Source organism: Limulus polyphemus, unplaced genomic scaffold, assembly GCF_000517525.1.
Source record: "Limulus polyphemus unplaced genomic scaffold, Limulus_polyphemus-2.1.2 Scaffold1352, whole genome shotgun sequence".
Lineage (NCBI taxonomy): Eukaryota > Metazoa > Arthropoda > Merostomata > Xiphosura > Limulidae > Limulus > Limulus polyphemus.
In genome coordinates, this window is record NW_013666962.1 from 192,003 (window position 1) to 207,813 (window position 15,811).

Consider the following 15,811-nt stretch of genomic DNA (forward strand, 5'->3'; position numbering starts at 1 on the left):
ATAATTTCTCATGTACGTTTATTGAAACAATACGTATATTCTAAGGCAGCGGTGTTCAAACTTTAGTAACCCGAAGTTCCTTTTTTCGCGGATCTCTTTTTTTTTAAGGAAAAATTCCCCGTACATTATTCTAAAATTAAATATTTTAATTGTATTTACGAAAAGAATTTTTATTCTATATAAATATTTTTTTAAATATTTTAATGAAATTTCGGAAAGGACTCGCGGACCTCAGTTTCAGAAACGGTGTTTTCAAGTATTTATATTAAAACAACTCTTGGTCCCCGAGGTAAGCTTTACAGCTTATTTTGCTAAAATTCGGGATGCGTCGCAGCGATGGACAAATAACGCCTTGTGTATTCTTTTGTTAAAACAAACAAAATCCAAGGTATATTTATTGAAACAACTCGTTTGTATTTAAGGTATGTTTATTAAAACAACGCGTAGTCTCTAAACTCTAAAGTACGTTTTCATTAACACAACACGTAGTTATTTAAGGTATGCTTATTAAAACGACAACAACAATGTATGTTTTTCTATGCATATTGTTATTTAAAAAAACACGTATTTTGAAGAAATTCATCAGGAGCCAAGGGGTGTTTTTGAATTACAATTTGTTGAATATTAAAATTAAATTCAATCCGGAAACTCCTAAAGAGGATGATTTTGGACGTGTGTTTTCTAGATAACTTCAAAACAAGTTTTCGTTTGTTAAGTCTCCATACCAGTTTTACTGATCGTGTGTAGCTGATTTTATTTTTGATTAACTTCAGATTTCCTTTACCTATCTCTTTTGTTTAATCACAATTCATTCCTTTTATTTTAATTACGCCCCTAACAGTAGCACAGTAGTTTTATAACCTAATAAAAAAAGTGTTTTAATTTAACATGGTACTGTGTCTTGTTTTTCAGTCCATCAGCAAACGTAAACTACACTGTTATCCACATCCTAAGTCCTCGAATCCCTATTATTGCTAAGATTAAATACCTTTGTGCTAAGTTTATCCTTCCATTATACACTTTTTCTTGTCTTAGTAACAGACATGCAGCAAGCACCCGAAGAAATAATTCAACAACGAAAGAACTTTAAAGCAAGTCTTAGCTCTTCCAAGACGGAAACGAAGCTGCTTAATAACGCCAATATTACGTTTACATTTCACCTCCTCTCTATAGCTAACCAAATATCAATAGAACAATCGTAGGGCAGTCCTATATACACAAAGTAAACTAGGACGGTGTTCCCTAAACTTTTTTTAAGATGCGTTACCCCAGCCATACCTTTGAGCCAGCCTTGTACACCTGACACGTATATAATATATAAAAAAGCAACAGTTAAGAGGGTTTTGTATTAATAAAAAGGTAAATAATTCAAGGGTGAGTCAACAATACGCTGGTAAATAATTCAAGAGTGAGTCAACAATACACTGGTAAATAATTCAAGAGTGAGCCAACAATACACTGGGAAATAATTCAAGAGTGAGTCAACAATACACTGGTAAATAATTCAAGGGTGAGTCAACAATACGCTGGTAAATAATTCAAGGATGAGCCAACAAATACGCTGGTAAATAATTCAAGAGTGAGCCAACAATACGCTGATACTCACCGAGAATGTCTTCCAGTTTTGCGGTGTGAGGTTTATTTATTTTTTAATGTTTTTCAAAGGTTCTCGAGTAGCACAAGTCAGGGACAACTGAAATAAAATTCAGCTATCCCATAAAGCAGTATATGGCTTTCAGGTCTAGCACCTTTTATATAAACTTACGCATAGAGCAAATCTTTCACATGATATTGACTGATATTTCAAACAGAACTTTAGAAATCTGAACAAACAATAATAATTGTAAATATGGATTGCACACTATAGAAAAGTGAGATATGTGGTATCTCATATTACAATCATTATTTTATATATATAAATATATGTCCAGATATATGTTTGTAGGTAGGTAGCTTTATATTCATATGTCTAAAATTACTGTTTTCATCAACTTGTATCAATAATCAATGTTATTTTTCTGTTATTATTTTCATACCGATAATTTTCCTAAGAGAAAAATTTGTCTATACTATTAAAAGCAATGTTTTTATAAAATTGGGTTTGGCTTTTAAGAATTATAAGAAACAAGAAAATCATATTTCTGTTTTTATTTGTCTATACGTTCTTCCCCATTTTGAAGTCTAAAATCTAAATGAAATGTTTAGTAACAACTAAAGTAGCTATTAGAGAAATTAAATAGGCTCTTTTCTTTGGTCAATAGTGTATGCGATTTATGCGTGTTTGTTTTAGGGCAAAGTCACACTTGGCTATCTGCTGTGTCCACCGTAGGAAATCGAACCCCGGATTTTTGGGTTGTAAGTTCGTTAACTTACCACTTAATGTCTTAGCACAGAGCTACACTTGTGGGGTCTCTAGTCAAGAAGAGACAAAAAAAGTATGGCTTAAAAATCATACAAAGGCAAAACGCAAGCTGCACTATCACGTCTTTAAACATACATCTAAACTAGTTATTGTTTGAAGACGTACAGACACTTCACCTGAATTTTAGGTAACATAAATCTGAAAGTTTTTTAAATTGAGGTATAAAAAAATCTATCTTATTTTAGGATGTTTTAAGTCCAAAACTGAACGTGTATAGAATATATCATTCATTTATTTACCAAAAATGTAGGGCGAAAGAATTTCAAACAATTAATGATTCGTTTAAAACTAGAAGTGGGTACAAAAGACGAAATATTTCCCCAAACAGGAAAATAAAACATATAGTTTACAGTTTTCCACAGGTGAAAACCAGATCACTAGAACTTTATGGATAAATATTTCTTAAAAACCCAAACGAGAACAAATTCGATTAAAGTGCACAGTGGTAAAGGTAGCAACAAGGATAATATTTTAACATTTTGTTAGACGTTGCTTTTTTAGGGTTATATCTCTACCTTTTACGAGTATTTAACTGTAAGTTTCTGAATATTTCACTTAATAAATCAGAACTTGACAGTTCACATTTCACCTATTTTTTAACATAATTTTTTTGTGAAATGTTTGAGTTTCTCAGGAAGAGTGGATGGACTTCTTTATGGCTTTGGAGAACATACTTGACTGCTATATAGTATGGCAAGTGTAAAAACTAAATTCTTGGCATTCTCTCTTATATGTGGCTTCAAACTCTGCCTAAGGGATTTTAACTTTTTACATTTTGCAACTTGAGATTTCATAAGTGTATTAACGTAATAAAATTTTCTTCGTTATTAATTGCAATATAATTTTCTTCGTTGTTAATTGCAATATAATTTTTTCGGTGTTAATTGCAATATAATTTTTTCATTGTATTTTGCAATATAATTTGCTTCGCTGTTAATTGCAATATTCTTTACACCGCTTGTTCAAACATAAATTCTTAAACTACAACTCAATTCACTTGTATTTATGAAACATTTTTCATGTATTTTGCTTATCTTAAGCATAACTGTACCTAAACCTTTAAAGTTCATAAATGTCATTTATGACATTTCCATCAGCTCCGTTAAGTTAATTCCATCTATATCACTTATAAGGCGAACATTACATTTCACTGGCTATTCAGTTTATAAAACAGCTTTGTGTAAGCATAATATGGAAAACTCGACGACTCCCATGTTGTCATAGAAACCGGATGACGTACTTCCCCTACAAGTATAATGACATTTTGCTTAACTTCAGTAAAATGAGAGAAAGAAGGACATTTAATACCGAGTACATATCTATCTTTATATCTACTAGACATACAGTAAAACTTATTTCGAATGATTTTATAAAAATTTCAAACAAAATACATTGTTGTATCATAAAAGTGTTGAAACTCACATGTTTAGTTGAGAAATTAAATGCGAACACATAGTAAATTTTGTTCTTTCTTTGATAACTGCAATATGCTGAAGTGAAATTAAGTGAAAGCTCGAACAACGATTAATTTCTTATACACCATCAGTTAGAATATAGTTATTTATAACAATCAATGTTTTTTATATAACTTTGGTGAGAGGTAATTTATTAACAACCGTGTGTTTGTCAACAAAATATACAAATTCCAAACCTATTTTGACAGTTTTTTTATTGCTAGAAACGAGGAACATTCTCTTAGGACTGAATATATATTAATGTTGTATTCCGATTTGTTTGTTTTTAAGGTGTTAATTAATTCTTCACGCTTTACTAAAGTAAGTTGTCCATTTAATTCAGTACAAAATATTCAGAACTTGAATTTCTTTACTATACGAAAATTTAAACATTCGTTTGAGAATAATGAACCCCAGAAAGTCTTCAGAGAAACTCTTCTGATTTCCACTTAATTAGTTTGCTACTCATCCCCCCAAAAAAACAACAACAACAAAAACACATTGATAATGACTTGTGAGCTCGCAGAAAAGATTTAGTCATGGTTTATTGTTAGTTTATTCATGGTTTATATTTAAACCACATCTCGTTAAGAGTGTTAAATAGAGAAGAGAGATTTTCTGAATTACCTCAATGTGCTTACTTTTGCCAAAGGAGCATCAAGTTGTATATATATCCTGAAACTGCGGAAAGACGATACCGTTACCCAACGGTCAATCTATATCAAGAATGAGAACTTCTAGAGATAAATATAACCCACGTTGTTTTCCTTCAGGACATGAGCCTACTTTCTAAAAGAGCATTTATCACTGATTATTTAGTTATGAATAAAGGAGGGTTATTTTCTGTGTATATAAAAAAATGGCCTCTATGTCAAAGTTATTTCTTCTTCCTTAGCAAAAGCAAAGAAATGATAAAAATTAATCCAGTTGTCCAAAACGTATGAAGGTAATTTACATGTAGGTATATATGAGAAATGTGTTACGGTATCGATGAACAAGATTTTTATTGTGTAGAGGACCCCCCTACTGGAGTGTTCATATGTGCGAGTACCGGAAGTTTCATTATGTGCAATTGCTTCTGTGTTTTTAATTAGTATAAATTAATTCCTCTAATCGATAAATGGAGATTTTATTATGAAACGCCTCTTCAGTTTGGAAGTTTTTATTTGTGCAAGTGCTTGTATGTGTATTTGTTTTTGATAATTATTTTCCTTTTGTTTATCATAAATAAAACCCCTTATTTAAAATGATTATATTTTATAAACGAAGGATACGTAATGTCACCAAAAGCACCATGAAAATCGCATGTTTTGTTCAGGAAAGTCGGGACATTGTACAGAATGTTTCAAAACCATGTTACCTAAACCACTCTGCTCGCACTGCTTTTATTTATCTTCTTTCTTCACCTTACAATACCAGATTGGTGATATGAATAAAATTCATGTCATATCATTAGTGTATAGGATAGTTCTTTGCTATTCTAAAGCACTAATATAAAGGCAGTTTCATTTTAGTTAAAACGCAGTTATGAAGACAAAATGGAAGCCCACTTCCTGACCGGAGAGAACCCTGAACATTGAACAAGCACATTTTTGGCTAGGGGTTTTTTTCAGAGGAAATGTGTATCAGATTAACCCTGAAATACAGAGGAAATGTGTATCAGATTAACCCTGAAATACAGAGGAAATGTGTATCAGATTAACCCTGAAATACAGAGTATGTGAAAATGAGATAACGAAGATCAATCAATACTGATCAGAATAGATAATGCTTCAAGCTGCATCGTACAGAGTTAAACTTGGTATGTTGTGATATCGTTCAGAGTTAAACTTGGTATGTTGTGATATCGTTCAGAGTTAAGCTTTGTATGTTGTGACATCATTCAGAGTTAAGCTTTGTATGTTGTGACCGCACCATGCCCAGTTCTTTCCGAATAAAAGTTATGATTCTCAGTGTCTCTACAACAAGTAGTTTTCAATACATAACAATTCTAAATAAGGAATTTTCTTTATAATCACTCCATATTTTCATTTGTTGAGGAAAAAAATATGCTGTTGTACAATGCATATATATAACTCGTATGATTAGGCCTTTTCCCAGCAGGTGTAGGTCCTTTTAAGCAAATAACATGCTTTATTTATCGATCTGTCTTCGTATTTGTTGGGAGTTGTTTTATTTATTTTTATGTTCACTGAAATAAACATAAGTGTTGCAAATTGAATTATATTCCATTTGTCTGTTTTCAGTTAGTAGATAAAGGTAGATAAAGTAACTGTTTTGACCTGTCTGTTTCTAGTTGTAATACATCGAATGTTTATAACGCTAAAACCGGGTTTCAGTACCTGTGGTTGCCACAGCACAGATGACCCATTATGTCACATTGTTCATAACAACAAAACAAACAAATTGATAAATACACACACACACACACATATATATATTAAAACGGTAGATAAAGTATGTGCTTTGATCTGTCTGTTTATACTTACAACAGTATACATTTTAAAATACAATTATAAACAAGTATGTTTGTTTGTTTTTGAATTTCGCGCAAAGCTACACGAGGGCTATCTGCGCTAGCCAGTCCTAATTTAGCAGTGTAAGACTAGAGAGAAGGCAGCTAGTCATCACCACTCACCGCCAACTCTTGGGCTACTCTTTTACCAACGAATAGTGGGATTGACCGTCACGTTATAACGCCCCCACGGCTGAAAGGGCGTGCATGTTTGGTGTGACGGGGATTCGAACCCGCGACCTTAAGATTGCGAGTCGAGCGCTTTAACCACCTGGCCATAAACAAGAGAAGAGTTATGAAAAGATGCAAAAATTACGAACGTTCATATATATATATATATTTACTAACACAATTGTTCGTTTACCCTATGAAAAGTACATGAGTTTTATTTTCTCAATACCCGTTTTTTGTCATTTTCATAATGTTTAAAAAGTTTTAGGTCTGCATCTTTCGATTTACATAAGAAATTGGTTGATAATCATCAGGTTTATATACTCCAGTATTTCTGTTCTTTATTTATGTCAGTTTTTTCGTTGACAGTTGAAAAATGTGATTTTTTTTTCGATTTGTCTATTTTATTATTGAGACGTTAAAAAAGAACAAAATATGTGATTTAAAATTAAACTGAATTTCTCTGACCTTTAGAATTTCGTTTAATATGAATGTACGGGTACCCTTGATAAACAGCATTTTTGGATAATATTTACAAACAGTGCATATAGCTAGTTTAAATATTCTTGATAAATAGTTAGCACAAAGGATCACATATAAAGTGTAATAAACTTAAAATAAGACCCAAAACTCGAGCGCTTTCGAATAGTTGACTATTCTTCTTCAGGAGAATAAAGGGTGACCTTTAGCCTGCGCAATGCAATATATAGTATGACGTGTGATGTCATGTAAAGCGGAAGTCCCGGTTGAGTTGAATCTGGTGACCAGCCAATCCCAACTCAAGCCGTTAGTCTCCCGGAAGGGGGACTAACGTTTGGAAAGAGAAAAAAATATTATTATTATATATATGTATTTGTTTGTAGTTAAGCATAAAGCTACATAATGGGCTAACTGTGCTCTGCCCACCATAGGTATAGAAATCCGGTTTCGAGCGTTGCTTGTTTGTTTTTGAATTTCGCGCAAAGCTACACGAGGGCTATCTGCGCTAGCCGTCCCAAATTTAGCAGTGTAAGACTAGAGGGTAGGCAGCTAGTCATCACCACTCACCGCCAACTCTTGGGCTACTCTTTTACCAACAAATAGTGGGATTGACTGTCACATTATAACGGCCCCACGGCTGAAAGGGCGAGCATGTTTGGTGTGACGGGGATTCGAACCCGCGACCCTCAGATTGCGAGTCGAGCTCTTTAACCACCTGGCCATGCCGAGTCACGAACGTTTGCAAGTCTGCACACATGCTGTTGTGCTACTGGGGGGCATAATGTATGTCTTTTGTTTAGATGGTTTATAAAAAGTTTATTTTTCATGTAATTTAGAAAAACAAAATCAATCATTGATAACAATTTCCTCTTACTTACATATCTCGAAACCTTCATCTTTTATCTTTATTTCTACTGGATATTTTGTGAAATACAGATTTGTACAATGTTATTTGGCAGTAATTCAATATCCTTAACTAATATTTGGGTTTCGTAAGATAATTTTAACATACCGAGACTGTGTTCTTAATTTACTAAAATATATTCTCTGTACGGAGGTGTTTCTATAACCTGGAACAGCTTTGCATCTCCAACACGTAGTCTCAGGAAATATATAAATATATATGGTATTTAGCGCAAATGTTTGAATGCAATTTTTACTTAAAATGTGTCTATAAAACTCTTTAATAATTTTCATTCCTTAGACACAAGGACAGCGAAGATGGGGCAAGTGAAGATGTTGGATATAACATTCATTCTTAAGCTACTACGAGAATGCAAAAGAAACCTACATAGAGGAGTTTAAATTATCTTCTGGAGGACTTAAGGTCAAGTGGGTCGACGTAAGAGAACAAGTCTTCATGCCAGGAATTGTGTTGTTTAACAGACGATGGTCCGTTGGATCTGATGACTTCGTCTTGCCAGCCATCTTTCTTCTACTCCTTCACACTGTCTGGTAGGATAGTTATACACATTTCAGACTGTATATATATATATTTATTTATTTATCTTACCTCCGCTCTACTTGATAAGTTGATAATTATAAGTGTTATCAGATTTTATATGTTTAGTTTACCTTCACTGTGTTTGATAAGTTGATAATTATACGTTATCAGCTTTTATATATTTACCTAGATTGTGTGTATTAATTTTATCTTCATGCTGTTTGGTTGGTAATTAATTATACATCTTATCAGGCTGTACATATTAACTGTACACCAATGATTTCCAAGTAGTATCGTGGAAAGAAGGCGAGTGTCTTTATTGATGACAAATAATGTATATAGTGTTAATTATATTTATCGGCTATCCAACAGTATTTGAATTGTACTAATGCATTTAACGTAAACATTGAGATTGTTGTATAATCGGGACTTTACTGGTGACTTTCAGCAGTACACAAGGTTGAATACGTTGGTATTAAGTCGATTTTGGAATAAATAGATCAGGAAGTCACGTGACAACCACAGCTGATATAAATTTGCGATGGAAAGGAATGTGTTCAGAACTACATTTTAACATTATTTGGCGTTTCGTAGGTAGTATGATGCCACCGAAAATTGAGTATGCGACAATCCTTTCAGTCGCAAAATATTCATAAACTCAAATCATAAATATATATGTTCAGATCGGAGATTTAGAATTTCCTAGACGGGGATAGCCATAGTAGCCATTGTACTTAATGGCATTGGAAAACAAGGAAATATTGATCAATTTGTGGCAGAAAGACCCCCTTCATATTCCAAAGTAGTACACAAATGTGGCATTGGGTAACAAATGAGAATCCACGAACACAGTAGTCAGTGGCATAAACCCTCCCATGTCCCTCAAGCAACAGTAGTCATAATCAACAAGGATTTCATGTTTGGAAAAGCGAAACACGTCACATGTACACAAGTTGTTTCCATGATATATCCCTTCAACCGTCGCATACGTCAAACAGTTGGAAAGTGAAACTGATATTCATGTTATCCCATACGGAGGCATATTGAATTTCTGTGCGATCGGTCTATTGAAACGAGCGTCGGGAAACCATCGTCCTCGTACATTAGATGGATTATGGAAAGCGTGTACTTAGGAGATGTGTGCTTTGTACATGACAACTCTTATAATGGATACTTTTGCAATGGAAACTAAGCTGCAGGACTATTTTCAAGATGCACGGTTGTTAGATAAAGTATGACTGAACGTGGCGATATGGACCGCAATGACGCGAGGGGATTCAAAAATGTGTTAGTATAATGTATTCAACTTTTATACTATGAATATGATGCTGTACACGATCTTTTAGAAGTAAGAATTTTATGTTGATTTGTAAACTTTACGATTTAGTTATGATATATACCTCTTTCTTTCATCATTAAGACTTTACAGATGAAGTTTAACGTAAATAATATGACCAGTATAAAGTGGTGTTCTGTAATATCCGAGTTTCGTAGATGAGCTTTAATATATAAACCGTGGTCATGATGTATAATATTCTCTTCCAGTATCTGAGCTTCATGAAGGAAATATAATCTTTACATTGCATTAATAAACTCAACCACTGTCTATCGTATTCAATTATGGGTATTCTGTGGCTTAGAAGTTAGTGTGCCGGAATGTGTTTCTTAAGGTTCAAGGTTCGAGCCGCGATATGCAAATGTTACAGTCAATCATACTATACGGTTCTGATTAACTGATGGGCGGTGATTGCTATTGATTGGCTGCCTCTCTTCTCTGGCCAGTATTTATGAATTAGGAATTATTATGCCCGAACCCCAGGTTTGACCTATGTATCACCTGAGATGCCGTTCAGGGTGCAAATACTAAATAGGCATATAGCATGAAGTTAATATCGTAAAAGTTTTGCGTACGTCGATAAGGTTAGCTTTAAGATCATATTTTTAAAAATGATGGTGTCTAGAGTATCAATCAAGTAGGCTTTCAGGTTCACACTTAATCATTTACGAATGCTTTAAAAATGCCCTTGTCTAGTAATATTGCTTACAACTACTTCTATTTTTGCATTTTTGACATTGTAAGGGTTATATAATGTTTTAAGTAGCGCAGTTTCAAGTTGGGTAAGACTTGACGTACTGTAAAGATGTACGAGATTGAGGTGACGCAGATTACAGATGTGTAAGATTTAAACCAGTTTTATTGTCGCTGTTTGCTTTTTTAGCGCAAAATTACACAAGGGACTATCTTTGTTCTGCCAACCGCGGGGTGTCGAACTCCAGATTTTGTGTTGTAAGTCAGTAAGCTTGTCGCTGCCTTACCAGGGGACTTGGATCAGTAGAGTTTGAAGATATGCAAGACATGAAGTAACTTATAGATGTATATAACACAAGTGGTGGGTGTAGTTTGAAAATGTATAAGATTAGAAGTTCTTGTTCTACTAACTACAATGAAATAGCAATGGCGAAACGTTGGCTGTTATTATTATCTGGAGAGAAAAGGTTGTTTTTTACTAACTTTAGAGGTAGCACAGTTTAAAAATATATGTCACGGCTTAAGTGTTTGGTTTTTGTGAAATATATATATATATTGGTAATGAGCAGACTGGAGTGTATAGTTGGTTATCATAAAGACTGTTATTTTTGCGGAGAGAGATAAAAGGAACTTCGAAAAAAAAACGAGATTTCTTTGAAGTGTTCAACCATAGAAGTGTTGTGACAACTCTGTCATTGGTCGCCAGATGAGTGTGACAGCTATCTTCATACAAAACTCTGGTAGTTCTGGATTGTTTTTTTTTTAAAGAGTATTCTGAGTTTAATATCAGCTTTTACGTTTGTGAAGATTTGTTGCTCCTAAGTCTGTCAAAATACTGTTTATTTATTCAGCCATTGTTATGAGAATGGATTATTTCCAGCTTTATTATTGCTGGATTTAATGGTGAAATATATATATGATTGATGGCGAGGTCTGTTATTTTATGGATATCTATAAAGTGATATCTATAAAGTTTTTATTTATTTATTTACTATCATTTCGATAGAGATCTTTAGTAGAGGGGTCAGTTTAGTCTGCATTTTGTACTTGTAATTATGTCAAAGCTACCAAGATTATCTGCTGATCTCCCTAATTTTGAACAACTGGTCAGAAGGAAAGAAGTCAGCCGGCAACACTTTGTCATCCGCTATCCACGCTAAGGGATTGACTGTTATTATTATAACGCACACACAGATCGAAATGCAGAGAATATTTTTTAGTATCGCAAGAATTCGAATCCATGTCGTCAGCTTCATAATCCAAAACTCTACCACAAGGCCAACCCGCGCACATAAATCAAAATATCTTCTTTTGATGCTCGCAAAATAAATTTATTGAGCCAACATCATTAGTTCAAATATCGGTAAGCTTTTTGGAAAGGTCGAGCGTGATCTAGTAGTTAGCGTGTTCAAGTGAATCCGAAGGTTCATGGTTCGCCGACCATTGCTGTTAAAACGCGCTCCGCATTTTGGGCCACGGATGAACTATATACTACTGACTGTTAAATCACAATATTCAATCAGACAAGAGTTGTCAGTGATTACCATTGACTATCCGTCGATCTACCAGTTCAAATTCTGCGCGAAAATTCTGAACTAAACACACTTTTCCATAGCTGGGATTATATTCGGTTTTTAAGGATTATTTCCGGCTCTAAGTTTACCGTGTAATTATTCCTATAATTTGAAACCATTTTGACTCAAATACGATACTGCCATTTTGTGAGTAATGTTCATAATTGGTTTCAAAATTTTTATCAGTAGACATTACTTGAGTCAGATGAATGATAAGATAAAACGAAATGAGTCTTATCCCTTGTGTATTATTTACAGATGTTTGGGTTAAAAAAAGGTGGAACCTGGTCACTGAGATATTGTGATAACAATGTTTTGAAAATACAGTTTTGTTGTGGTCAACTTGTATATCATGTATGAATTCAGAGATTTATTTTCCCTTTAAAGTAAAAAAAAAAAAAAAAATTATTATGTCATACTGCCGTCTTCAATAATAATTAAAAAGACGCCAACATTCGCGGCGAATGCAACATGTCTCCTCCACGCAATCCCATCATGGCCGATGTTGACATCGAAATCTATCTATGTCACTGCTTGGGACCTACAAGAAGGTATCTTTTTACCAAATCCCATGTAAACTGGTCAAAATATGGCCGTATAACTGACCCAAAACACCAAAATTATGTTTTTTTGTAAGCTTCGACCCCCCCAAAAGTTTCAAAATGGGAAAAATCCAACTTTTTTGTGCATTGAGTACTTGAGAATATATATTTGTACCAATTTTCATCTTGGTTGCTGTAAATATGACCGCACAGGACCCCACAATATACGTTTTGGATTGTTTGACCTTTGACCCCATAAAGATCCTTGAAAAGGGTTAAACAAAAAAAATAAATAAAATGTGTCTGGGCGTATTGCACATAGGTATAACCCTAACAAGTTTCAAGTCAATCCGTTTTGAAATGAAGGAATGAAGTTCGTTTAAAAAGTGTTTGGAAGAAGAAACAATAGAAAAACAGTGTCTCTCAACGGAACATAATTAAAAACAGTGTCTCTCTACGGAGACATAATTCAAAACAGTGTCTCTCTACGGAGACATAATAAAAAAAAAGTGTCTCTCTACGGAGACATAATTCAAAACAGTGTCTCTCTACGGAGACATAATTAAAAACAGTGTCTCTCTACGGAGACATAATTAAAAACAGTGTCTCTCTTCGGAGACATAATAATAATGCTTCGAGTTCCTAATGACAACAACTACGCTAACGTTGGTTGGTGTGATGTAGAGACTATTTTCACCAATTATCTGTTCCACTGTGATTCAAAGAGAAACAGGTCCGGCATCGCCAGGTGGTTAGGGTGCTCGACTCGCAGTCTGCGGGTCGAGGGTTCGAATCCCCGTCCCACCAAACATGCTCGCTCTTTCAGCTGTGGGGGCGTTATAATGTGACGGTCAATCCCACTATTTGTTGGTAAAAGAGTAGCCCAAGAGTTGGCGGTGAGAGGTGATGACTAGCTTCCTTCCCTCTAGTCCTACACTGCTAAATTAGGGACGGCTAGCGAAGATAGCCCTCGTGTAGCTTTGCGCGAAATTCAAAAACAAACAAAAAACAATCAAAGAGAAACAAATGCATTGGCATCGGCCTCGAGCATAATTAAACATGTATTAAGATGTTTGTGGTCATCTAACTTCTCTTCGAACTTACATTTTCAGTAAATTTCTTACCCTTAAATTTTACTAACTACATCGTTTTGGTACTCTTTGTATTTATTATATTTCTATTTGCTCTGAATAGCTTCATAACCTGTTCATTGCCCATTTTACGTGGATAACTAACTCTTCTTATCTAGTTGTTCTTGTTAGTTACTAGCTGTTAATGTTGAGAGATGGGCTTCCAGGCCTTTTTTGATTACCAACAACGGTAGCATTATAAATTATTCAGAAATTAATTCTTCTAGTTTCACAAGTGCCTCATGAGTGTTTAGTTATACGTGAGATCCAAGGACGCGAATAAAAACACCCGAATCCTCTATTTCTGTGAACGCCTCCCCTCTATGTCCTCTCATCCTTGTGGTTCCCTTGATTTTAGGAATATAAAACACAATGTGCCTATCCAGGAAGTTGTACTTCTGTACACTGAAGATACTGGGCTTAGCAAATATAATCAGTTGCACCTGGCGAAAGCTTTGAGAGCTACCATATAAGCAGAGGTCAAGAAGTCGATTAACTGTACAGATACTATAATATCTTAAGGAAACACAATTAGCAGAGAAACCATTGAATAATATTCAGCCCGAAGGCTGGAGGATCCAGACTTTCTAATGCCCGTCCTCTTTATTACAGACACGTGATGGTAGTGTTTCTTGAAGATGTCTGTTATTTACTACAGACACGCGATAGTAGTGTTTCTTGAAGATGTCTGCTATTTAGTACAGACACGTGATGGTAGTGTTTCTTGAATATGTCTGCTATTTAGTACAGACACGTGATGGTAGTGTTTCTTGAAGATGTCTGCTATTTAGTACAGACACGTGATAGTAGTGTTTCTTGAAGAAGTCTGCTATTTACTACAGACACGTGATGTAGTGGTACTTGAAGATGTCTGCTATTTACTACAGACACGTGATGTAGTGGTACTTGAAGATGTCTGTTCTTTACTGCAGACATGTGATGGTAGTATTATTTAACAATTTTGCAATGGAATGCTCAGAGCTTTCAGGTATATCATACCAAACTGAAAACTTATTAGATAGGATCCATTCTCACGTTCTGTTAGAATCCTTGCTCACGTTCTGTTAACTTATGAATTTTTGCCTTCATTTAACTTTTAGTTATACATTTTTCTGGTTACGCCTTTTGACAAATTGGCAGACCATCCATCCTAAAATCGTGATAGTTTGTGTTGGCTTATTAGGAAGGACATTATATTTTCCCTTAGTATCACTTGGAAGCTAAGAAACATAACTGTTTTATGGGTTTCCGGATCTTGTTGGTTTTAATTGCTTACTGTTTTTATATTAATTTCAGTATCGAAAACCTTATCTATTTCTTATTCTTGATACGCGAGTTTTCCCTAACTAATGAAGATATTATATATTAATTGCTATTATATTACGTCATTTCATTTTCTCAAAGTACTTTTAGCACTTTTCGCTGAATTTTCAGTTATTACGGAAAACAACAAATACCTTTGTGCAGTGATTAGTGAAAATGACTTGGTTCTGATATTCGAACAAAGATACACAAAGGCCCTTTGTGCTATCCGTCCGTAATTACCAAAGGTCATCTGTGCTATCCGTCCGTAATTACCAAAGGTCGTCTGTTCTATCCGTCTCTAATTACCATAGGCAGTCTGTTCTAGCCGTCCTTAATTTTAAACTGACAGACTAATTAATTAATAGCACTCACCTACAACATTGGAACTATTCTTGTTGTTTGAGGTTTTTAGCGCAAAGCTACATAATGAGTATCTGTGTTCTTTCTACCGCGGGGAATCGAACATTGGATTTTAGCGTTGTAAGTCCGAAGACTTACCGCTGACCCATCGAGGGACTGTGCTACTTTAATTGAATAGGAGAATTTGACAAAACTATTAGTGTTGTTTTATCAATCTAACACCAGTATTAATATCTAGTCTTAATTCTACTTTTATAATAGACTACTAGTATAATCTCAATCAACTACACTAAGTGATACAATGTTCTCTTTGCTAGAGCAGCAGTTTTACTATTTTAATATCTGTCCAGTAATAATAACTGCGTTCACATTAGGTGCCCGGCAT

The 15,811-nt window shown here is 34.4% G+C and overlaps 1 protein-coding gene across 3 annotated transcripts in view; it reads left to right on the top strand.

Annotated features, from left to right (window-relative positions):
* LOC106463225 (sn1-specific diacylglycerol lipase alpha-like) overlaps positions 1-15,811 on the top strand; it is a 131,116-nt gene that overhangs the window by 24,164 nt on the left and 91,141 nt on the right. For all 3 annotated transcript variants that reach the window (XR_002611443.1, XM_022390669.1, XM_022390670.1), the window contains exon 2: positions 8,247-8,497. Coding sequence is in view for 2 of the 3 variants with exons in the window: in XM_022390669.1 (XP_022246377.1) it covers positions 8,403-8,497 (95 nt within the window). In the remaining variant the exon portion in view is untranslated. The remainder of the gene's footprint in view (positions 1-8,246; positions 8,498-15,811) is intronic.